The following is a 27,467-nucleotide window of genomic DNA, read 5'->3' as shown; positions in this document are numbered from 1 at the left end:
GATATTGCTATGTTTACAGCTTATATTTTACTGCTTTATGTTTTGTATAAATGCTATTTCAGTTTAACTTCTTCTGTGGGTTCTACGTCAATTTGCCGTAAAATTCATTCATTCATTCATTCATTTTAAGTTCTCTGCGACGATATGTGACCTATTTTTTTTAATCATGAAATCCAAATCCTTCGTTTTATACGTATTGTGTTACTTTGTGTGTTTTCTTATCGATGTGTTACCAATGGAATGATATAAAATCATGCGGGTTTATTTCTTACAGAAAGCTGTTTTACCCGGCTTTTCGTACAAAACTAGAACAACAAAAATAGTTAGGCTGAAACAAAAATATATATTATATTTAATTTGTACATTATATCTTTTTTCCATCTAATAAAAATCCGAAGATTTTGATATATAATCTTCTTTTTTGATATATGATCTTCAAAGCTATTAAGACTAGCATGCTTACTATAATTTAGAAATCAAAGACCAAATTCTGTCCTTACCTAATTGTTGATCTTGCAAATAGTGTATACAGTAGCATTACATACAATGGAAGAGTAATAATCGTAAAATAAATCATCCATTTAAGTGGCATTGTGAATACGTCAATCAACAACGAGCACTTTAAATGTACGATCTTGTCGAGTGACAAAGTTTTATTGGTTTTACTCTGATAGGGTAATAGGATTGCGAGTGTTACGCTTGTCTGTGAACACTATAAGAACCGAATTCTGCTCGAAATCCATTATTGTTGGCAACACTTTCCACAGGTGTGAGTTTCAGTAACTTGTTTTAAAGGTGAGGGAATGAATGAATGAAGCGGATGAGAAAATGCTGGGTTTGAGAGATCCAAGCACAGAAATTATAAGAAGAACGGTCGGAGACTACAAAAATTCCACGGGTGCTAGAGTCTTCGGTGTTCATGTAAATTCGCTCATCTAAATCTGTCAACACTCTGTTTATTATATATCTCATATGCAGTTTGAATACATATTTAATTCCACGTACATTAATCTATTATCCATTATGCCTAATTTTGATCACAATATAAGAAAGCTAACACATTATTTTATCAAATATTTCAGACTGATGCTGTCTTAATATATTTTTTTCAGATTAGTCTCAATGGATAATAACAACAAGACAATCCTAGTGACAGGAAGTACGGGTCTAGTTGGAAGTGCTATAAAATATGTCGTAGAAAATGGAGATAGTTATACGAATGAAAAATGGATATTTGTTTCCTCTAAGGACGCTGACTTATGGTATGCTGTATTGAAAATGTTAGATCAGTTTAGTTCTCATGAGCACGAAGTGTTTATGCTGGGTTTAGATCTTTTACGGTGCATCAATTTCTTCTTTTTTTCAAATCTCCTCGTGAAACAACTTGTTAATTTCGACTTACTTCGCATGAATGTTTTTTAGATGGCTGCCTTTCAGATTCCTCCAAATATAGGTCATCTCTGCAAAAAGACTGGTTGCCATGACAACCAGACGGAAAGACTTGAAGAATCTTCTTCCCTGAAATAGCTGACCATTTCTTAAAAGAATTTTCAGAGCTTACCCTCTACCGAAATATTTCAATCATGAAAACATGGCCGCCAGGGGCGGGGCTGGTTTTCCCTATATTACTAAACGAAAAACTTTGAAACTCGCCTTTGAAAGCTTAAAAGGATGGTTAATGTCATGTTTGTAATACTGAGAAATGTCAATGATCGTTTAAAAATAATGAGTATAAATATGTGATTTTGGTTATGTTGTTGATTTGCGCGCCCAAATCATGGATTGATCGCTTCACTCCACGAACAATATAATGGTAATAAAAATCGGAATCATGAAGTCATCACCTATGAAAACGGTATGTCTATTTTTCGTATCCTCATTTTTTTTCGTGCAAGAATAGCTACATTACACATTTGTGCAAAAGCCCTTTGAATAATTGTGGTAGTGGCCTCTGCATGAGTTGATACACAAAATAAACGTGTATTAAACTTTGCATGCGTTTGCGTTAATATGTAAGGTTCAGCCGCTACATTCGTATACAAATGTATACATTTACACAATCATACTCGTGTCCGTGTAGAGTGCTTTATGTGCAGGTGCGTTCTTTAAAACGCTTTCCGAATCCGCTTAAATCCAAATGAAGATCCTTTGGAAGCATATAATGTAACCAAGCAACATACTAGCAAACTCGAATTAATTGAGTCTATTCATGAAAGGTAATAGAATGTGCAACGAAAGTCACACCCCCTAGCATTGGCATGAGCGAAATTCTATTACACAGGTATTGAATGGACTCCGTAATCCTAAAGGAACAGAAAATATAACAACACCGGATTAAAGTACGGAGACACGTTTTACGGCCGCCACACGACAATCAGTGAAAAGGAAAAAAACAAAAACAGTTCTGTGATATCATTCACTGTATGTCTAATTTGTGTGGTATATTGAATAAACACTAAGATTCGTTATAACTAGGGAATGGCAGAAGTGTCAAACGTACCATTGCGTTCAAACTTCCCCAGAACATAAATGACATAAAGTTGAATTTAAATGTCAGAACTTAAGTTTTGTTAAATGTAACATTGTTGTAAAATTGTATACGATTCATTTTATTACCAGGTCTAGTTACTGGTAGAGAACTTTGACTTGCGTTGTGATACTGATTGTTCATATAAAATTAATATCTGTCATTACAAGCAAAATATTATTAAAAAAGAGATTTTGTTCAGACAGATCAAAATGTATCGAAACGTATGAACTGCCAACGCTTAGTAATATGAAATAAGGCACTGCCTAAATCGGGAATCAATCCGACTTTAACTCATCCCATAAGGCAACAACACAACACATTGTAGCGCCTTCCTCATCCCAAATATTGAGTATTGTCAAAGATTATGCTATTTTCAATCTTGACGGGAAATAACTCGTGTTTACCACTTAGGTCGTTCGTTTTCTTTTCAGTAACTTCAGTACATCAGCTTGCCAATCAACTTAAAAGTAGATTTTGGAATAAATAAACAGCACTGTGCATATTTGTGCTGCTGTGCAAGACGTTGCGGTTCGGACAAGTTATGTGAACGCTTATAAGGCATAAGAAAAAGCGCATTCGTCCAAAAAGTCCGAAGTCAGACGCTCTGTGCACGTGCCGGAAGTACACATTTTTTAATATGATAGTATATCTCATTCTGTAAATCGCATGTTACCGTAGAGAGATTGATCGCGATTTTTGTCGCGAAAATCGATAGGATCGATTCCCGAAAAGAAGTTTCTCAAATCCAAATTACTCATCTGACGTTGCAGAACATTCTATGGTCGACGAGTTTTTGTTTGTACATTTGACACTGTTAATGACAAATTTAGTCGTCTGATTTGATAAATAAATCACAAAACTTGTATCTAAAGAGACTCCATGCAAAATAGTTATATATCATGTAGTTCTCTAATTATTCAGTTTACGTTTACCTTTATATTCTTGTACTTTTTTCTCTGCAGTAATAAGAATACATGACCGTTAGTCAAGAAAGAACGTGAAAAGTTTCAATATAACATAATTGAACTACTAGACGATAATTAGTTGAATAAGAAAGCAAATGCTGGGCTTTTGCAAATGCTTTTTAAAATGGAAATTTCATATTTTTAATTGTTTCTTGATTGTACGATTACTTATAGTATCAAATAAAAAGCCCAAAACACAAAATTTCTAGTGCAGAAACAGAATTATTCTTGCCATGTAAATTACCTGGTTGTTTTTTTTATACCTTTAACTGCAATATTATGATGTGAGGATGCTAGGACCTGCAATGACAGATATCAAGCTCAAATAGATTTTAAAAGGCTAATGGCTTAGATCTATTGTTAGTTGTATGGCTTACCATGAATTTTATGGCAGGCAAAACTTGCATTTAATAAGATCTTGTAAGTTTCTTTTAAAAGTCTTAGGCATTACCAAATGATTAAATATATCATTTATTTAACATTTTACAGTGATAAATCACAGGCAAAAGAATTGTTCGAAAAGTATCAACCTACCCATGTGATTCACTTGGCTGCTGTTGTAGGTGGCCTATTCCACAATCTTGGATATAGTACTGATATCTTCGTAAGTATTTCTATGTTTTGAGCAATATTTCCATCTCTCTGTTTTTAACAAAAAGAAAAAAGAAAATTAATTAAGATACAGAAAACAATGTTTTGTATAAATAAAGGAAGACATTTTCCCCATGATTCTATACTTTCAATTCGAATAAAAGAACATTATTATGGCGTGTAATGTGTTGCAATATTATATCTTCTATAATTGTTGTCTATAAATATAGACAAAAGTTACAGAAGGTATAATTTTGCAACACATCACATGCCATAGCTTATGTTTACGATGATAGTTATATGGACAATGATGTAGTTCCAAACACATTTGAATAGCACACTATATATTCTGATATACCATGCAATTCTTTCGATTTGCTTTGATGTATGTTTCAAGACTTGGAGAAACAACTCTTTCAACTATGTCTGGAATGTCGACAAAGGAAAATGTAATGCTAAAGTGATCACTTTATAGAAATAGATATTTACTCTCAAATGTCTTTAAAACGGAAATATGGAAATCGTGCATTAGCATACTCATACTATGAGTCATAGGGCGCAACGTAACAAGGGGATGTCACTATTTATATATATCTCGTATACTGAATTAACATCAGTAGATTATCGCCTGTGCACAGATATTACAGGCGTATGTATACAGTATTTAGTACTGATATAAATACTTAATTAAAATGTTTGCAATTATAATATATTCTAAAACATATTTTGTGTGAAACACTCCCACTCTCTGTCAAACATGATAAGGGCATTTCCAGCAGTTGTTACCTATTGCGCAGCAGCAGTACGTTACGCAAAGAATCCGTTTTCCGTTAGATAGAATTTCTAAACGGCCTGGGGATAACCCTGAGAAAGCTGAATTATATTCAACCGGTATTGAACACTTGATGGAAAATAAAAGTCAAATGTTAAGGAAAAGAAAATGCAATGAAAGGAGATTTCTGTTTACAAGTAAGAAAATGTGGCTTTTGATTGTGCAGTGAAATCACGAATGAATAAAAGTACAGTCAAATTCCTATCCATGTCTTGGCACGTTCAAGCGTTCAGTTAGACACTTTTTTAAAGAATGTTGTTTTTTAACCAAACACCCAAATGATGGAAACAATTCGAATGTATAGAAAAGTTATTGCCCTGGTGAAATTGAAACAAAATTCGAGAAATTTCTAACTATCGCGCAATAAGCATTAATATGCATGTTTTAATGTTTTCTTTCTGATACATAGAGTATACGAAAGTTATAGAGTAAAAAGAAGGAAACAAAATTGTCCGCTGAAAAAAAGATAGAAATATGCAGTTACTGTTATATTTTTAGTTTTTCTGAGAACTTTTCTTCGAAATGTTAAAAAAATCATATATATTATTAGACGTTTTACAAATTATAGTTTTTAGTGTCAATAACGTTATAGTCTATGTAGCGAAGTGGAAAATCAAAGAAAACTATGCTAATATGTCATGAATTCAGTTCATAATTTGCTTCAGGTCTTGGTTTACGTATTATGTATACTAATGTAAGACTGGTAATGCACTTATCCTGTCTATTACTTAAAACTGGCAAGGTGACTTACCTTAATGGTCGGTGAAACAAACAGATATATCCTGAATTAAAAGTAATGTCAGATTAAAAGTGAATCTATCCATATAAAAAAACTCTAGGAAGTATTTTGTATAAGTTTCGAAAATTAACTGCAAGTGCAAACAATTGTTTGCATTTCTTTATGGTGGGCCGATGGTCTAGTGGTAACACGCTTGACTGTCAATCCAGAGGTCCGGGGTTCGAATCCCGGTCCAGGCGCTGGAAATTTCTGAGGTGCTCTTGAGTGTCTCTCACCTAACTAAGAGGCTTGTACTGGTTCTTCCCAGGAAAGACGGCTTCGCCTGTATCGGTGCTATACACCGGACAGGTTAAAGAACCAGACTGTCTATTCGCAAAGAGCTAGGCTAAGTTAGCAGGACAGGCCTGTAACTAAAATGGATTTCTCTCTATCTGTTCTGGGGGCTTTATCTCACTCTGTCCCTCTGGTCGGATCGCTCTGCGTCTGTACTAGAATAGGATGAATTTTGCGCCCTGTGTGGCTGCATTTGCTATATGTAAAGCGCCTTTGAACGTGTTGATCATGAAAAGGGCGTTATATAAATCTGGTATAATAATAATAATAATAATAATTTACAGAGAAAAAACGTTGTTATAAATGACAATGTGCTCGGATGTTGTCACACGTTTGATGTGAAGAAAGTGGTGTCGTGTTTATCAACCTGTGTATTCCCGGACACGATCAAATATCCATTTGACGAAACAATGGTACCGTAAACTATCCAAAAATACTTGATTTAATATACATTTATTTCCTGTTGTCTGAACATTCAATTTGCTCCATTTATCTCGTCTGGATAGAAATGTCAGCATCCAAAAGTACTGTAAAGAAGTAGCTTATAATTTATTATACATTGTTGTAGAAAATGAATATACATTAATCACATATATTATAAAATTGGAAGAACGTATATTACCATTTATTTATTTTCTACAATCAGATGTAGCTGTCAAATTGCGAGCTGTATAGTTTGTATCTAGACTGACGTCATATTTATTCCAGATTCACAATGGCCCACCTCATGATAGTAATTTTGGTTATGCTTATGCAAAAAGAATGATCGATGTATTAAACAAGTAAGTAATGCATTTCCATTTCTTAAACGCAAAATATTTATGTATCTATGCTTGTAATAGTTTCATCATCGTCTCTTTATAATACTCCTCAAACACATACAATTGACTGAACAGGTGGACAAATCTAAAGGTGAAGAAATCCAAATATCATGCAAAATGCAGATTTTCGGTCGTTGTATTACTGTTCATCCATTCGTATATAATCAGAGACGTTGTGAGTAGACTTCTGATGGCCCCGGCCATTTTAAGTTGTCATACTTTACGCCTATACATCATTATTGTCTTGATATTAGACATTTGCGATTGAAGGCGAAGTTGAGTGTGAACACCCAGGACGACCGGTTTTGCAATGGAGCATCTAAATATAATTTGATTATATCATGTGCTGTGGAAAAAATAAAATGATAAGGTTTGGTATATTATGTCACAATTTCACTGTTAGCACTTAAGATATTACAAAAACGAGGTCACTTAGCCAATTAATATAAAAGCTCTCACCTAAATCATTTACCTGATCTGTATGAAACATTGTTATAATGTTTGTCTTAAACAAATTCAAGTAAGGATAGATCTCCCGGAAGCACGGAGTACCTAAACACTACCAAAAAGGCATGCATCGCAAATTAAGCCCGCAACAAAAAGAAACTGTAACGGAAAAATATATTAGACGGGTTGTTTCAAAAATCCAACATCAAGTACAATTTAATTATATGCAAAATACAAAAATGGGTAAGGGGTGGTAAAAATGGAGGGGCTTTGGGGAAAGTGGAAAAAAAAGCAAGGAGGGAAAGCCAAGCTCCAAAAACGCAGCCCCCCCCCCCCCCCCCCCCCCCCCCACCTCCTACACCGCAAACCAAAACAACGCAAACACGCACGTACAGAGAACATCACGCAAGCACGCACAAGTGCACGCTCGACCGCCCACCCGCACGCAAGCATGCACACACACATACATACTTATAGACACAGAGCAAAAAATAAAGCCAGGCAGGAAAAACAACACAGTAGGGCACCGCTAAAGACAACGTTCAAACACAAACAGAGTAAAAAGAAAAAACAACAGAGTGGATCGACGCCAAGGGACGGTCGAAAATATGGCTGGCACTAAACGTCACTCATAATAGAATGTGAGGGGGCGTAACTGCAAGGGGTGATTATGGAAGGAAAGAAATACCAACAACAAACCACATAAGTAACATAAAATACGAAATGGACAAAATCAATTAGAAAATAGGGACACCGCCTTGGTACGGTCAGTAACTGATTGAAAGGAAACTGTGGGGTTTACACGCGTTTAGAGCATGCCAAAGCCTATTTTCAAAAAAAAAAAAAAAGTACACATGACAGTGTAAATAAAGGCTCAAACATAAATGATAAAATACCAGATTATATAAAGTAAAACAAAAATAGGGTTTATCTAAGATACAATTACACAAACTCAACAACTGCCTGAAGTCAGAGCACAAAGATATGACTAGGCAAGCTGCAAGACAAATTTCTACTTTCTCAGTCAGTTTTGTATAATGCAGTTTTTAGACGAGTAATTGGTATTCCCATGGGAACAAATTGTGCACCCCTTGTCGCAGATTTGTTTTTATATTGTTATGAAAGAGACTTTATGTTGAGCCTTTCTCCAGATACGCAGGCAGATATTATAACTGCATTTAATAATACATCACTCTATCTGGATGATATTCTTAATATGGATAAACCGTTTTTTGGTCAATTGGTGGGTACTATTTATCCTAGGGAGCTTCAGTTAATTAAAACTAACAATTCGGATACTGATGCTTCTTTTTTAGATTTACATCTCTATTTATGCCAATATTATACATAGTTTACCAAAATTTATGACAAGAGGGATGATTTTAATTTTAGTATTGTAAATTTTCCCCATTTGGATGGGGATGTACATCAGGCTACATCTTATGGGGTATATATTTCTCAATTAATTCGGTTTGCCAGAGCGTGTAGTCATGTCAAGGATTTCAATGAACGTAATCAATATATTACAAGTAAACTTCTTCAGCAAGGCCACCGTTATTACAAATTGCGTAAATATTTTGCTAAATTTTACTGTCGTAATTCTGATTTGGTTTTAAAATTCAATAGTAATTTAAAGACACTTCTGCGAGAAGGTATTTCAAAACCCGTTTTTTATGGGGATGTGGTTTACAAACTTCGTAAGATCTTGGGTCATGGTAATTTTATAAAATTATAAAACGTTTTATTAAAAGAGGTTACGACCCAACTGTTTTGAGACATACCGCATGTTTAGTGTTCAACCCGTTTACAGTTGGACACTACGCTTCCCTCTTTGATTGTGTCTGACGGAAGAGGGGGAGGACTCTATGATAAGCAGTTTTTAAATCCCACCAGGACTGAACTGTTTTGATATCTGTCTTCTGGCCTGTTTCGTCGGGCCCTTAAGGGTGTTTCTCTTGTTGCTCTGTCTTCTGCCAAGGCATCGAGTACATTGGTTTTTGGGTCTTAAAGTTTGCTTTTTATATATTCATACACGAGCATTTTGTGTTTTACATGCCATGCCTTTTTGTTTCCATTACGTGTGTTAGAACTTCACCTGGAGGGGATTACTTTTATTTACACTGCCCCGTGTCTTTGGAACATGGTGGGGGTAAGAGTGAGGTTGGGTGCGCACCATAAACGGGTTTAAGCTCCCCAGTGGTGTTTTTGCCACTGGCCGTTCCAAGGCGGTGCCCCATTGTGTTCCTTTGTTTGTTTGTTTAGTCCTCTTGTGTTGGCTTTGTGTGCGAGTATGTGTGTGTGTGTGTGTGTGTGTGTGTGTTTGTGTTTGTCGTATGCACGTCTGCGTGCTGTGGGTTTCGTTTTGGGGAGGCTGCGTTTTTGGTACGTGGCATTCCCTGTTTGATATTTGTCTTTGTTTTTTAAGAGAAAAGCATCAGGGAGTCTTACACTTTATTAGTCATTCAATCATCAAATAGGATAGGGTAGCGGCTGGCTGTAAAAGGGTCAGTCACCAAACATGCACGGTGCTAAACGATTTTCGCATTGTATCCAAGTCTAAGCAAAATTTAAAACTTGGTCATCTGGCGTCAAGAGACGGGCCAGTAATTATATCATATAATAATATACTTAACACTCTGGATGTTTTTTTTTTTACTAAATTAAACTTAGTCAAACATTCCTTAAATCTGAAAAGGGATTATCTTGTATATTAAACTAGGTCACTAGGACTTATCATAGAAAACACACTAAGGCAGGTTTTCTACCTGATCTACATAAAAATTGTCAGGAAGTTTGTCTTTTCTATAACACCTGAGTCAAGTTTAACTTCGGTTATCTTGGGTCAAAAACTAGGTCACTAGGTTTAATTAAAGAAAATTCTTCTTCGCATTTCTGAGGCAGTAACGTTTTCTTTTCTTTTTTGGATCAAATTAAAATTTAGTCAGAATATTTGTTTTCATGAAGTCTACATAAATTTAAATATTATGTGACTAGGTCACTCTGTCAAATCAGAATAAAAAACTTTGTTAAACATCCATAGACCTAATAGACTACTTTTTACCAAGATTAAGAATGGTCCGACATTTTGTTTAGAAAAACAGTCCGACAAGATCGCAAAAGGATGACCCGGGGCTAAAGGGCATAGATGGTTGCATGCATCTCTACTACCGTTCTTGAACAGGCTTAATTAAACCGAGCCTGCAACATTTTCATTTTGGTCGTGTTGAGCGACCTTTGGAGTGGCCAGTTATTCTTTTGTTATCTTTGTTGTGTTAAAAGCTAAACTGTATACGATGGCGGACGACTGACACAAGGCGATCAAATAAGTTCAACTTGACCACTTTGTCTCAGATGTTGAAGAATATTTCAATAAACGTAATGTCGGTGGGCCAAACTCTTTGGTGAATTGTGAAACACGGATTTTCTCTGACGGCCAAACCGACGGACGCATTGAAAAAAACAAATATATATCCCCACAGCAAAATGGTGGCATAATACGCTAAAATTATGGGCTTGTTTGCCCTTTCGCACATGATAAAATTGAATTATTTTGAGATCGTCACCTCAAAATTTCGCAAATGGTTTGCCTCTAGTGATTGTCTTTACTGTGGGATTAACACCTCAACACTGCATGTGTACATGTGTTAACTGGCAGCAGATTTGCGATTGAATCATTTACAAATGACAGGATTCCGCTTGAGCACAATGATCTGCTACGAATTCATTGTCCATAGACTCGTAACTGCTAGATGGAGGTTATGTTTGTGTATTGTCTACACTTAATTTAGACATATGTAAGTATTTCAGACAGCCTTTCTTACAATTTTTATGTCGCAAAGAAATAAGGAACATTATTTGGTTTCGTTTTAAAAGTAATGCTGCATTTTTAACCTTTAGTTTTGTCATCAATACATTGATCGATTAACAACTCCCCAGAAAATTATAAATGGCGAGGTACGACAAAATTTTATTATTTTTGTTATAACCAGCGTTTGTCACGGAAGTCGGTTGTGGATTCGGAAACGTATGGTATGAAATAACTTCCGAAAGTACAAGTTTATAATTAAGTAGAATACAACTATTAATAAACTGTAACGTTTACGAACTTACATCAAGGATCGCAGTTTGTCCTTATACAGTAGTACAAGAGAGCCACCAATCTCATATTTCTTAAGCCACAACCATGAGAAACTTGAAATACATTCTGCATGCCCACGGACTGAATGCCGAGCCCGCCAGCTGTCTAAAAAAGTAACATTTATTATACTTTTTGGCGGTGTCAGAACTGATTTACACTAGCACCTGTATTTGCATATGGAAATTTTTGAGCAATTACAAAATAATAATCTATATAATAAGTCCACACAAAACTCCTTACCAGGTAGAGATAGGTCAAAATACACCTAAAATTGGATGCAACATAATATTGTACCACAGAAAATGTGATCTCAATTTTTCCATACGGCCAGTAATAAAAAAGTTACAATATAAGCTATTTGTAGTAAAACAAAGAGAAGTGATTCTAAAAACAAGGTTGTCTCATGGTGTTGAACATATGTGCCAAGTAACATCAAAATCCCCTTATGCATGAAGACGACATGGTCCAGACAACGTCATTCTTGTATCTGACATTTGGCCGCTACGTGTGACATTGACCTAAGACCTAGGGACCTGGTTCTTGCATTCTGACACGCCGTCTCATGAAGATGAGCATTTATGCCAAGTTACATCGAAATCCCACCATGCATGAAGAAGAAATGCACCGGAAAAACTTCAGTTTGACATTTGACCTCCAACTGTGACCTTGACCTTTGAGATAGGAACATGGGGTTTGCGCATGACACTCCTTCTCCTTGAGGTAAACATTCATGGCAAATATAAACAAATCTGGTTCATGCATGTCAAAGTTATGACCCGGACAAACTTCAATATGAACTTGGACCTCCAACTGTGACCTTGAACGTTTTGATAGGAACATGGAGTTTACGCATAACACGCGTTCTCATTGAGGTAAATATACATGCCAAATATAAACAATATTGGTCTATGCATGTCAAAGTTATGGTCCTCACAAAATCGGACGGACGCAAGGACGCACGCACGCACGCACGAACACACGCACACATATACACCGACCCGCCAAAAGTGACGACTATATCAAGCTCACCGCAAGCGGGCTCGACAAAAATGTGCATTAGTTAATTTGGAAAAGTAATTGAAAGAATCGTTATAACTAAAGCCTGAAGTAACTTTATAACTTTATAACTTAATTATGTGATTAATCTTTTGAGAAATAAAATGCCGCAGAGTATAAACACAAAAGGTAAAGATTGTTCTGAACTAACTGAAACATGACAATATTCATTTGTTTTATAGGGCTTTCCATCAGACCTATGGCCATTTGTTCACTGCTGTAATTAGCACTAATGCATTTGGACCAAACGATAACTTCAGTGTTAAAGATGGCCATGTTTTGCCAGGACTTATACATAAAACATACATGGCGAAATGTAAGTCTGTTTAAAATATATAGAAATGATAAGCAGTGATATATATAACAGTTGAATCCCTCCTGACCGAATTGGAGAGAACACTTAAAGTCAAATCGAGGCTTTGCCTTTTGAATTAAACTAAACGATATGATTATTAATGCTTAAACTGTAATCTTTTCAAGTCGTTTCGGAAGAAAAAAGTATGTTACGGTCAGTATAATATTATATGTTATCTGACAAAATGAAAGAGGCTTTAAACAAATATTAATTTACCCTCATATCTATTTTTGTAATAGCAACATGACGTAACTTATTTAAGGTCAAAACACAGATTTAATTATCTACGGCACTGGAAAACCGTTACGACAATTCATTTATTCACGTGATTTGGCGACACTTATTATATGGGCACTTAGAGAGTACAAGGAAATGGAACCTATTATTTTATCAGGTATAATTTACAAATTAAACATTTCGTTTCGTTACGGTTTTTACTCAGTCACAACATTCCTTCACGAAATACTACTTAATTTGACAAGAGTAATTAATCCACGTTATTTAGTTTTTAAAAAATAAGGAAATCACCTTCTGGCTGAACACATAATTATTTTGGTCAATTCACTTTCTTGTATAACTTTCCAATATTAAAACTGACTCATTTGTTTATTAAAGAGATTATGCAAATATATTCGTGAAAGATTTCTATTTTTTCTATGTTTTTTATGATTAACATAATTATTTTGGGAATATTTAAATGTTTAGTTCGATTTCTCTTTAATACGGAGATTCATACCAATAAAGAATACAACACACGTGCGTGCTAACATGTCCAAAGGATATCACGACCAAATGGTATTTATTTTCACTGGAATTAAACAAATACGTATTGGAAGGTTGTGTTTTATAAAAGAGGACTGTCACTTTGAGATGTCAATGAAGGGTCAACTTGAGTAATTTAGAAATACTGTCAGCGGCTATCTCTTCCATTTTTTGACCACGAAATTAAAACTACTTTCTGATGGTCGCAATTTTAAAAACTCAGTTAACATGACCATTAAAATGTCCGTCTCCAGGAATGTGCAATAGTAAATAAACTTCTCTGGCAGCCTCTGATATGATAAGATTACGATGGTGTGACCATAAGTAATCAAACATATGCTTAGAGACAGTGGAGATGCTGCCGATCACTTCGAGTTATTGAACTGAATTATAGTGACATTTCCTGGAATGATATAAATTTAGAATGACTTAGATTGAATCGGTTTAAAAGTTGTAAAGAAATTCAAAAAAGGTTTCTGCAACAAAAGAAGATGTAAATCAATCATACAAAATCTTTGCACAGAACCTGTGAACTTAATCCGTTACCAGCAACATGGCTTTCTGGGGAAATGTCATGATGAATCGATTACAAAGTTCATAAGGATATTCATGTAGGTTAGGTTAGTTATGTAACAAAAAATAAAAATGCGGTGATAAGACCAATTCTTAAGAAACGTGGTCTTTAACAATTTAGTCTTACAGGTCCGTGTCAAATCTCTCATTCTTTTCATAAATATTTATAGTAGATGCACGTCTATAGCAGCATCGAAATGAAATAAAACTTTTTGGGACTGCAGTCTGCATACAGGCCGTTTCACAAAACTGAAAAATCTTTATGAACATCCTATGAAGGCACAGAATTAAACCAAGCAAAGTTACAACTTGCTTGGTTTAATTGGTCTGTTTATGAAGTGTGCAAAACCTTTCTTAGGTAACCCAAGTACCGGCTTAAACGGATTATTATTGCAATATGTATTCAGTTACTTAATGGTTCAAAACGATCAGAATTTATAACAATACTGAATCCAAGTACGGGAATACTTTTTACAGTCGCCACTTATAGACTGATGTTGTGACAGTTAATAAATTAATGGTCATAGGAAGATTCTTTGGAGGCAAAGAACCATGCACTAACATAATTAGTTTGATTGAGGTGGCTTTGATCAAGTTACAAAAAACTTTTGCTACTTGATATGCCTGCACTTACCGGTGCCACCGACCACCAAACCTGCGGCACTGCCATAAATACTATCTCGGGGTCACAGACAAGATCGTCACATCTTAAGTGACCGCAATTAGTGTACGTTTGATGGCGAGTTATTAACGCCTGTGATTATGAAAAAACGTGTACGTTGGGTTCCAAAAGATATATAATGTACACCAAACCCATGGATGCCATATGCAGACGCAACGGACTACTTCATTATTTTTTACGGCCACGACTTTCAGCTTTTCTTGTTCTTTAAGCCAGTATAGGATGTGGAAAGGAGTAAGGCATCGACCCACATCGAGGGTCTCGCTACATGCTGAAGCCCAATGCTGATAAATGCTGAGTAATGTTGTTCACATCGAAGCTATGCTTTGGCACTTTGCTGAAGCACAGTAAAGGTTAATGACCCTTAACTATGTTAGGAATCTTGGGAAAGTGTTAGGCACCAATATTGATATTGAACCAAAGGTCAACTTGTGCCGGACTAGATGTGCAAAATTACGCAGGTAGTATAATACCAGTGATGCCACAAAGTTAGGGTTAGAGTCAATTGCCTGGTTATCAAAGTATTAGACTATTGTAACACCTTGTTGAGTATCAAGAACACAGTAGCATGTATTACCAGTAGGACATCCCGCCACAATTATTTTACACCAACGCTGATAGCGTTTTCGTTTATCCGTAATATACAGAGCAGAGTATAACTTCTGTCCCACACCAATATTGATCCACATGATCTTTCCCTAGCTTATGTTAGGGTATAATAGAAGTGTATAGACCTGTTATGAACTAATTATGTTGACAAAAGCACTGTGCTATTGGTGTGCAAATGATTCAAACCATGATGGCAATTGGAGCTTTGCATATACTACTTCCGGGCTATGGAACTTCCTTCCCGACAAGTTTTGGGAAGCTGATAAACTGGTTGCTTCAAAAAGTTTGCTTAAATCCATTTTGCTATACAACAATTCGTCGAAAGAGCAATTTGTGTTTTGAATTTTTAATCGTTGGTATTTTTGAAATGTTTTCTGTAAAACAACTTTGAGCGTGTATATACAAATGAAAACAGTAATATTTAAATGTGATATAGTATTATTTATTTATTTATTTATTTGGGTTTTACGGCGCACCGTATAGGTTATATGGCGCATGTGATATAGTAAGATAATAATAACAATAATACATTGTATTTGTTCTGCCGGTTTAACATATCTAAAATACTTTTTAGAAACTCTTGGAGAACGCAGGTTAAATATTGATGTCTCTCGTTCTGTGTTCAGCATTTTATCTAAATAACGTATCCGTGATTTTTATCGCTGCAAAATCATATAATTCAGTGTTGTTATATTTTCTGGTCCTTTTGGATAATGGAGTCCATTCAATATATCTGTAATAGAGTTCCTCTTAAGCCGGTGCTCGAGGGCGTGAGAAATTTTGCACATTTCATTACCTTTCATGAACAGACACAGTCAAAACTAGTCTGCTATTATTCTGCCTGGTGCATTTTATGCTTCCAAAGGATCTCTTTACAGGATTTATAAACTATCACAACAGCAATCTTTAGGTACTGTGAGGCGGCTTTAAAAGTCTTCCCTTACTTGGATTCAGTGTAAGTTTTAACATTTTCTGGTTCTTCGGAATTATGGAGTCCATTCAATAGATGTGTAATAGAGTTCCGCTTAAGCCGGTGCTAGGGGTGTTGGAGATGTTTCATATTTCATTATATATTATCTCGTGAACAGACTCAGTCGAACCGAGTCTGCTGTTATTCTGCATGGTTGCAGTCTATGCTTCCAAAGGAAGTCTTTACAGAATTGATTGCTCATAAGTAGCTCGGCGCGATGCAATTGTGATGAAAGCCAAACGAATATCGTATTTCTAGTCACTACAAACACTTCGTTTTACGTTCATACTATTGCTAGTAAGAATAATTTCTTATTGAGTTAACACTGAAGGTGTTTCGTTTCAAACTTACGATACAACTGACGTAGCTTCGCGTAGGCGTCTGGATGCCCAGGCCTGCACATAATTTTCATGTTTATGAAATGATAAAAACTAATCAAAAGGTATCATTTCGTTTCATTCCTAATGAAGCACACTTGCGTTTTTCTACTTTTGTGGCCGTGAATCATGCATGCACGACTTATAAACAGAATATGATCCTATGGTTTATCCTGCACATATTGTATGGTCTACATTTAGCTAAGCCCATTGATGTTACATGTTTGTTTATAAGGTTAAACAACTGGTCTTAAAATAAACATATTCAAACAGATTAACCAAATCAGTGTGGAAATTCATGCATTATTGTAATAACGTCATAAACTCTTTCGAACAACACACCGAATTATTGCGAATACATAAGTCTTTTAAAGCGACTAACCCACACATTGTGAATTGTAATTTTTAAAATCATTTATCACTGGAAGGCTAAATTATGCCACTATTTCATATGTCTACATGACACTTAATGATTGATAAGTTTCTAGTTTCCAGATTTACGGAACATTCGAGTTTTCGCAGTTTTTCTCACGCACTTTTATAAACCGTTATAACGCTTTATTTTGTAAACATTGATATAAATATAGAACGAGACGCGACAGTATTTTATGACACTTTCATCGCGTGGGCAGCAAACCATATACTGTGCATGCGTTTATTTTGCTTCCGTCACTAATAATAGAGCGGATAAGTATCGCGAAGTATTGTGTCGTTTTTTATTTAAAAAACAACAACAATAAGTAGCACTCTCGTTTAAAGTAAAGGTATACGCTGGATATCAATAGATGACTTGACGGCGTAGTAGGTTGAGTGGATGGATACCTATTCATTTTATAGTGATAGTTTTGACCTTACATTCGACCGACATCTTTTTTGCATTACATACTTTGTGTAAAATTGTTTTTCCCTGGTTTCGAATTCATTGCTTTGTTTCCTATTTTCGTATAAAATCAGTAGTATCTTTAACCCAGTCGATACTGAAATTATGACCGGGCAATGCTTTTATTAAATTGAAGTGTAAGTTTGTTGTAAAAATTTTAAAACTAAACCGTACAGGTTAAAAAATATCACAGGAAAGCTTGAAAAACATAAGACCACATTAAATTTAATTTAATATGGTCTTAAGTTAGTGAACAAGTTAGAACTAGATTAACAAACTCGTTTTGTTTTTGTTTAATCATATTGAAGAAAAATATACAGTTTTAAAAACAAACTTTTAACGGGTCTGGGAATTAAAACTCCCAACGAAACATTATACTACGAATACCGTAACCGCTCGGCAAACGAGAAATCACTGACTGCATCGTAAACGTATTGTCTGCAAGTATTGACCTGGCACTCATTAATCTTCGCCAATAGTTTTGGGGATCTTCGTTAGTTTACGCAATATCTGTATCCTGAAAATATCTTAATTACTGAAATAACATATATAAATAATCAATGACATGATGGCGTGGTGGTAAGGTGTCTGACAATGCATGTTACCACGAGTTCAAAAACATCTCAGACCACTTTCCTGTAATTTTACGTTACCCATATTGCTTTTATTCTTACAATATTTACATAACATATTTTACAAATTCTATCTGTTACTTCTTGTAGTACTGATTTTCTTGAAACGTTGTTGACAAGTACTTTTTCTTTTTTATCTGAGAAACTTTTACAGATTTTTTTTTTATTCATTTTGTTCCACAACGGTTAACTAGACTTTCACGTGTACACGTGTATTTCTTTCAAGAAATGGACCATGGTTTAATCAGAGTGTGGCAATTTTTCTACTTGTAAAGTTTGCAGATAAAATTTGAAAAAAATAAATAGGTCAGATGCAGTAATCGAACAATCAACACCGAGATTGGCAGGTAAACGATTTGTCCGCGCAGCTACTTGCACATGCGATATTAGTTAAATTTTAAAGAAATTTATCATGCAACTACTATGCAAAGTGCCTGATATCACTTGCCTGATATTTTATTTTGATCTGATAACAAAATTAAGTTTCTCCCATATTGATGGACTAGTTTTTACATCAGTTTCCTTCTACCATGTCCACATCGATTTTTACTACAGAATCCAGTTTTGATGTTGCACGACCTTTTTTTCTAAACAGATTCTGTAATCTCAACTAATTTCCTTAAAATATGCTTGTCTCCACATTTATTACACTGACAATATCACTTAAGGAGGTAGGTTACCTTGTTACCAGGGTAATTTCAAATTAGTTGAACAGCAGCAATTTTTTGTATTTCGTGTAATATGATGTTTGAACTGCTACAATCTCAATTTCGTTTTTCTCTGTCTCTTCAAGTTTAATTTTTATCCAGGTTTGAAGAATATGACCCTCCAAAGGTATTTTATATTGAAAGAAGAAGGAAAATACTTTAACACTTTCAGTGTATTTTAGTTTCATTGATATCCGTAGAAGTCTGCATAATTGATAATTTTACTAGTTAGCTTTCTAATATAAGCTTAAAATGTATATGTCGCGGGGCTCGTGTTTCCATGGTAACGCATTTTCTCTCATTTTTAAACAATTATGTATAAAAACGGGGTTTTCGACAGCTTCAGTGCCATTCTGTTAATGATCAACATGGAATAATTGGGTAATATTATTAGCACAATACCAAGCACTTTACATGGTACCCTATTTTTCTTAAAGTTTAAAGTAACCATGGCAACAGAGATGTTTAAAATAGCTTATATCTTGCTTTTTGTCTAAATTTCTTATAAAAAATATTGAATAAAATTATCTTTCTTGTTAATGTAGCTTTAAAACATATTATTTCTAACGTAAGTTATATTTTCGTGTTATTTGCATTTATTCAAACAAATTTCACAGGTTAAAATACTTACAGCACTACACTTCGTCTGGCATTTTTCATGGAAAAATCGTTCAGCATGCTGCTATTATTCTCATGGATATTGTTGAAATGAAAATAAAAAGCCTAAGCTGTGTTCCTTAAATAGACCAGTGTCAACGCTTTTGAATTTTACATTTAGATATATAGGTCACGGGCTTCGTTTCCATGGTAACATCAATTCAAGTCAAGAAACTACAATTTTCTACTGAAATTTGAACAATTTTAGATCTTAGTTTTAGTATATAAGTAACAAATTATCAACGGAAACTGAAAAATATGTATTACAAATCAAACTGCTAGATTTTTTATTTGAAAATCGCCGTAACAAGTAACCTTTCACCCAACAATATTCCGAATAACATTGGTTACCATCATCCATTTTCTTACATTCCGCATAACATTTCAATATAACTACATAAAAGAAGCAAACTATTGATTATTATTCAGAGCAAAAGACTCATAAAAATATTTCAGCAAATTATGGCTGTTTGAAAATAGTTCAAATAAAGAAAATGCGCAGAATTACGTACTTTCAAAATAAAAGCTATTAATTTTGCGCGGTAACTGACACGTAACGTCATGACGTCAATGACGTCATTTTAAGGCAACATTGTTTTGAAGCGTTTCTGCGGCAATTTATTCATTATTTCTGCATTTTTAAACCATAAAGCATCAGATCGGAGACAGGTTCATGATTTGTTTTCAGAAGAATGGATATACAAACACATTTAGTTTGTCGTAAACGTCGTCGTAAATCGTCACGTTAGCTTCCGGTTGGACATGCGCACATACAAATATTAAGGTAACCTACCTCCTTAAGGTAGTTTTGCACGTTTGATAAACCGGAAGTGATGGCGTAACGTCATTTATCCGGAAAACGTACAATAAAGCCTGGATTCGGCGTACGGAAAAGAAAATCATTTTATGAATTAATGGCAACATGTGAGTACATTTATTACAGTGGCACTGTTACTATCAATTTAAAGTTAAAATATGATATCAAAACATCTAACACATTAAATTATTCAAAATAATGTCATAGAATTAGCTTGAATTGTGCGGTTCACTTTAATAATGGTCAAATATCTCAAAAATAAGCACACGGACCTATACATTTTATTTCACCATATTATAGGCCATATGTATATTTACGACTGTGAGAAGTTTCATTAAAATCAACATTGTAGAAAAATTTCTGTTCGCGAAAATATTATGAAAGTTGTGATTTCCCCATAGACTCGCATTATGAAAATTGCGTGAGGTCCAAATTTTTCAAATCAGTCTAGCAAAAAATCTAGCACACGACCCTATCTTTTTTATTTGCTGAATTTGGTACGCATATTCCGAAGTTTCGAAAAGTCACAGTTTCATCAAATTCTACATTGTAGAAAAAAATTCGACCCGAACGTGCAGAACTACCTTAATGACGTCACTATGTAACGTTCATCATGACATCACAATGTTTACATGCCATTAGATCAATTCTTGGAAAGGTTTACAATACACTCGACAATGTTCTTATTCTTGATTTATGCCTAATTTAAGGCATCCATTTTTATTAAGTAGTAACAAAAATGTTTGTATTAATTATATTTCTTGGATCAGTGTAAATTTAGTGATTGAACTTTAAAGTATCTCTGACTGAATCTGGAACTGGAAGTGAAATTTTCAGCGCTTAGGGTTAGTTGTCTGAGTCAAATGTTTTATAATGTCGAAATAAAGCATGTTTTGTTTTATTCAAGAGAACGATTCTTTTATTTAATTTTACGCAGATAAGAGTTTATTTCATTGTTATTTTTATAAGAATATCAGAAAGTCAATAAACATTGTCGAAGTTGAAATCAATATGGCTGCCGTATTGTTTCGTTCAAGTGTTTCAGGAGCGGATTAATTTTCAAATCCGTAAAATATGAATGTAATAATTTTTGCTTCAGAAACATATCAACTTTTACGAAATAAGAGATGAGGACATATGTTGTTGTAGGTAGGTTGTATGGGTTTCATGATAAATAGAATAACAGACAACTGTCTTTTGTTATCAATGTTATCAGGCTCGGCAACTTCGACCTGATAACATTGATATAAAAAACAGTACCCTGTTATTCTACAATTTAATGCAATAGATATATTGCTACATCGCTATTAAGCAATAATTTACGCAGCAATACGGAATATTCATAAGTGCAATGTCAATACTTAAGGAAAATAGTGTGCTGACTTCATTTTATATTATTGTTTTATTTAGTTACATTTTCAAAACGCCATTACACTACGCAATAGCTATACTTGTACGCTCTATTAATTATCATGTTCTCTCTGTCACCTGATGTTTGCAAGGTGCTCGCTGAAGGCCGGGGATTCCGTTTTATTATAAACTGGAAAATCCTAATCAGAAATGGTAGACGAATGTTTTTATTTTGATTTATTAGGAAACCAACGATTTTGGACAGAATTCCATGAAAAATACATCGTTAGAACATCAAATATGCAACATAAAGGTGAGTATAGGTAAACGTTTGATTTTATAAATTCTCACACCACGATGTGTGGGTTAGTCGCTTTAAAGACAATGCATAAAAATTAAAATGTACATGCTTTTTTTCTCCTGCATTTTACAGCGGGAGAGGAGGACGAAACAAGTATAATGGAGGCGGCCCGTGTTATCATTAAACATATGCAGTTTCATGGAAAAGTCAATTATGACACAAGCAGGTCTGACGGTCAGTTTCGAAAAACAGCGTCAAATGCCAAGCTTAGACGATATCTTCCAAATTTTAAATTCACTCCTTTTGATGAAGGTCAGTTCTTTTACAAACTTTTCTACCAGTCAGATATTGGAATATGTAATACGATAGTTACCTATGTTGTTGAAAGTTCCTATCACTGTGCATGTGTTAGATGTTGTTAACGTAGATTGAATCATGAGTGCTTTCCTACTTATAATTTTTGTTTTGTTTTTCAGCTATCAGAGAAACATGTGACTGGTTTGTTAAAAACTACGAAAACGCTAGAAAATAGACGACACCTTACATAACATGAGCAGCTGTTCATATGTCACAGAGTTTCAGAAATCTGCACATTGGTTGGTAGCCGAATGGGCTACCAACATTTCTGTCTGGTAGCCCGAACATTTTGGTTTATTTAGCAATATTTGCTTAGTGCTTGTATACTTGCATACTACAGTTGGGTTCAATAATTTTACACATACACATATGCTAGATTTTGTTCTATAAAGTAGTAAATATCATCAAATTTCATTAATCTGATTTTTTTCATATAAAACTAGTTAAATTTGGAATTATTCTTCTTTTGATTACTGCAAAATGACAATATCATAAAAGAATTGTTAATCATTTTCATAAACTTGCGAATCCTGTATCAATTTTTGAATTATATTATATTTGATTTTCATCTTATAAAATCAATTAAAGGGAAAGGCAATGTTCGTCTTATGTTAATTACGTCTGCTAGGATTTCTTAGATAATTTGAAGAAGTGTGAGAATTTTTAAAATCCACTTACAAATGAGACAGTTATGAGCATTCAATATTTAATCACAATGGCGGCCCTTTTCTAGATACATATTTGAACTGACTTTCCTTACTTCTGTAATATAATTTCTCTACATTTTCCAGCAAATAGTACATGAAATTATTTTCCTTTTTTATGTTAAATTACAATACATCAGTTTTTAATCAATTTTACCACCAAATCAAAAAATTATTTTATGTTTAAGGTGCTATTGACAATTTTAGATTTCCGGTTCGCAAACCCAGGCATAAGTTATAACTTGTATGTAAAGGTTAATATAGCTTTATTTTTTAATTGCATTAGGTTGATATACAGTGTAGCTCTATGCATTGATCAGCATGGGTATTAATTTTTACTGATTCGAAGTTTAAAAACATGTCTTATTAGTAACATATAAATATTGTCTCCAAAGGTCATGTATCTGGTACGTTAATTTTAATACTCGAAAAAGTTACAACTAAATCGTGCTTTATGGAACGCCGCAAATGTCTTATGTCTAAACATTTCATGTCAGCTGGTCAAAGTGTTGTGTTAATTTGTCAAAACCATGTCTTATTATGTTTAAAAAGTATGTTATCATGTCAAAGTATGGTGTTTACTTGTCAAACCAGTGTCTTATTATGTTAACTAGTCATGTTATCTTTTCAAAGTGTGGTGTTAACCTGTCAAACTAGTATTCTGTTATGTTAAGAAGCTAAATGAGATGTTAACTTCTCCAATAGTGTCTTATAATGTCAAAAAGCTATCTTAATATGTGAAAGTACAGTGTGATATTGCCCATTGAGCGTGTTATTATGTTGAAAATAGTATTAGCATAGCATATTATTGTAATAAGACACAGATTTGACAAGTTAACACAACATTTTGACAAGATAACATAGCTTTTTTGCACACTCGGTAGACAAGATCACATGATATTTTGACATAATAACATATAATTTAATATAGGAAGATACTGTTTTGACAGGTTAGCACAACACTTTGACAAAATAACATGCCTAGTTAAAATAATAAGACACTATTGACAAGTTAACATCAACTTTGACATGATAATATAACGTATTAACACAATAAATCACTGTTTTGACAACATAACACTATACTTTGACAACATAACACAGCTTTTATAATAGCACGCTCGGTAGACAAACTCACACGGTACTTTGACACGATCACATAACATTTTAACATACTAACACGCTGTGTAAACAAGATCATATGGTACTAAACATGGCACTTAACATAGTAAGACACTGTTTAGACAAGTTAACACCACATTTTGTCATGTCATGTTTACATCGCACTTTTACACGATAACATAGCATTTTAACATAATAAGATACCGTTCTGACAAGTTAACACAACACTTTTTTAAGAAAGCATAGCATTTTAACATAAAAGCACGCTCGGTAGACAAAATCACACGATATCATATCTTTATAACACACCCTGTAAACAAGAGTCGCAGATGCGCAACTTATAATATTGAAGAACATTTCAGGAAAGTGTTATGACGCTAGATCAAATACCTTTTGCGATATGTATAACAAAACATTTCTCTGGCGAACAGACGGACGGACAGACAAATCCCAATCTTATCCTGTGCGGTTAATAATAAGCCAGATCTTACCATCATTATAGGAATGTTTTCCTACCACACATAAATCAAAATAATCATGTTAAGACGGTCCCCTTGAAAAATCGATCGTCTTAGGTGTTCACAGTCCACTTAGACTTAATTCGCAAATCTCTAATAGAAATTGATGGCTTTTCAAATACTTATAGTTGTCCCTTGAAAACAAGTGATAGAAATAAAAAGAAACTAAGACAATAACCATTTAATCAAACTGATATTTTCCAAAGCTGGTCACAAATGACTTATGTACAATGATTTATTTTAACCAAGTGATTTTGAAACCATTAACATTTTTATAAGCAGTAATATGCCGGATATACATCCTGGAAGCTGATTACACCGTGACGTCATTTGCCACTCGCACCGTTTGCTTAAGATTATTAATGACACGCTTTTCCAAATTCTTTCTCTAGAATTTATCTTTAGAAATGTTTGAGCAGGCCCTTCAGGTGTTCTCTTCAAGCTCTCTGTTAAAAACGAAATTAGATGTTTCCTATTATCGCGTTCTATGTTTCTTCATATGCTGGCCATTTTAACTTTTGGGTTGAACTTCTAACATAAAACTTTGGGTGTGGAATAGGTAGTAGGAAATGAAAAACAGAAAAAGTCCTCAAAAATATCATGGCACATATTTTAGAAATTGCATTGAGAACTTTGAAGTAGCATCTTATGCTTGTGGCCGTTATTATGGACCATATGCTTTAATTTCTACAATTGTATACTTGAGCATAATGTTTGGCTTTGAATACCAGAAAAAAATATTGTAAGATTTCTAGCAAGTACTTGTAGGCTACGTTTAGTATTTTACCATCTCTGTCAAAAAGCTTCGGGATGTCAAAGTTCAGAACACAGGTGTCAAAATTCAGAACATAAACTTTCTAACTAAATTTATACGTAAAGACTTTTTTAACAAATTTGTCGGCTTTGCAGTTAAAAGGGACTGGACACCAAACATGTGCGTCTCAAAGTCATAAACACGAAAAAAGAAACATATATGGGGGATTCGTAAAACAGAAAATGTATACACAATGTCAGTGCAGATGGGTGGGGCACTTGATAACAGATACGTTAATTATGTGTAAAAAGCTTTTGAACTGTTTTATTGTGTAATGCATGCATGCGAATAAATCAATAATACTAATATTTCGTTTAATTGATTTTATTTTAGATGAATAATTTGTTTACGATTAAAATCTAACGGAAGCTGCATTAAAATATCACTTAATGTTCATAGTTTGGCTTGGACGTCTTTGTAGTACTTTTTTCCTGTATTGCATTTTGTAGTTTAAGATTATAAATTATCGATAAAACTTTATGTCGCAATTAGTTAAAGGTTCTGGCAATACTTTAAATTAGTTATATTACCAGCCTATAATGTTGCGTTGCCAGTTTCGTTTTGTCGCGTTTGTGTCCGCACCAAAGCAAGACATATCGTTATTGCGCGGTGGCGTGTGTGCCAGGATGCACAGAGAAACGGGTTATATGAACCGCCCGCAAGCCAACGCAACATAACGAAAAGTCCTACATTAACAGCCAGCGATAAAAAATGACAGTCTTTACACCTGACAACATGTTGGCTTAAGTTATTTCGTAAGAATTAAGTATCACGCGAAATATTTGAAGAAGAGTTTCAGACATTATCATCAACGAAATAAAAAGTCTGTTTTAACGGGCTGGTTAAAAAGGAACAACGCCAGGTATTAAATGAGAAAAGGACACATCAGGTAACATTTTCGCAGCGACGTTTTCTACATGTATTAATCATTTGTTATTAGTGGAAAAGTGACGGCAATGTCAAAGTCATCACTGTGAAATGATCCTTTCTGTGGAAATTTTACAATAGTGTTGATCAAAATGCTGCCAAAAACTCTTTTTGATGGACCATGACAGATTAATAAGCAATAATATAATTAGCACGATAACAGAATGGCGAAGATATCATCATATTTTCCTCTCGTCGCTAGCATAAAACATGTATCACTGTCTACAACCCTACTATCACATCGGAATCCTGCAACTATATCATACTTTCCTTGCCTTCCTAAATGTTGCGCTTTGATTATCGAGCGATTAGCGATACTAAGATATAAATGAAACAGGATTCCGTAATGATGTGTTTAATAATAAGATATGTTTGTATTGTCATTTTGTCTTCTTTGAAGAAAACAAAACTTGTATTAATCAAAACATATGACAAGAACTTCGAACAGGTACATTTAATAATTATTGATAAAATAAAAGAATAGTCAGATTTTGTAGCATAAATGTTATTATAAATTGGTTATAAAAGGTAAAGTAATTTAGCGGTTAAAACCCGTTTGAGTGTACTGCAAGGGACTCAACTGGTTGGTATTAAGGTTATTTTCATTGTCCTCTGGCTATAGAATAAGGATTGATGCATCATTTACCGGTTAGTCGTGTTGTAATACCTGTTGGTTTTGGTTTCCACTTTTTCTATTTCAAAGTCACGATTTTGTTTTTGATAAGTAGATATTTACTTTTTCTACTATTAGCGTATAAGATTGAAAGACCATGTCCTCTGGCTGCATATTTTTGACTCACCTGTGTTCTTAGAATACTTTCAACACTTTCGTGAAAGGGTCATAAAAGAACTATTTAAATGATATTTTAACGGAGTTTGACAAAAGAATGTTTATGCTCTA

The 27,467-nt window shown here is 34.2% G+C and overlaps 1 protein-coding gene across 1 annotated transcript; it reads left to right on the top strand.

Moving 5' to 3' along the window:
- The first annotated feature begins 1,122 nt into the window (after window positions 1–1,122).
- LOC123556119 (GDP-L-fucose synthase-like) lies at window positions 1,123–22,656 on the top strand. The gene is made up of 8 exons (XM_053548966.1): window positions 1,123–1,262; window positions 3,985–4,099; window positions 6,275–6,403; window positions 6,699–6,772; window positions 12,635–12,768; window positions 13,070–13,201; window positions 22,257–22,436; window positions 22,601–22,656. The coding sequence occupies exons 1-8, from the start codon at window positions 1,123–1,125 to the stop codon at window positions 22,654–22,656; spliced, it is 960 nt and encodes a 319-aa protein (XP_053404941.1).
- Window positions 22,657–27,467: the final 4,811 nt, after the last annotated feature.

The sequence above is a fragment of the Mercenaria mercenaria genome, chromosome 7, assembly GCF_021730395.1.
Source record: "Mercenaria mercenaria strain notata chromosome 7, MADL_Memer_1, whole genome shotgun sequence".
NCBI classification, from domain to species: Eukaryota; Metazoa; Mollusca; class Bivalvia; order Venerida; family Veneridae; genus Mercenaria; species Mercenaria mercenaria.
This window is presented reverse-complemented; position numbering and strand designations above follow the sequence as displayed.

Bases quoted from the DNA above. Each gene is read 5' to 3' on its own strand.
- LOC123556119 (XM_053548966.1), top strand. From the start codon at position 1,123: ATGGATAATAACAACAAGACAATCCTAGTGACAGGAAGTACGGGTCTA. The intron at 1,263-3,984 runs GTATGCTGTATT...AACATTTTACAG, and splicing joins TCTAAGGACGCTGACTTATG to TGATAAATCACAGGCAAAAG. The intron at 6,773-12,634 runs GTAAGTAATGCA...TTTGTTTTATAG, and splicing joins ATGATCGATGTATTAAACAA to GGCTTTCCATCAGACCTATG.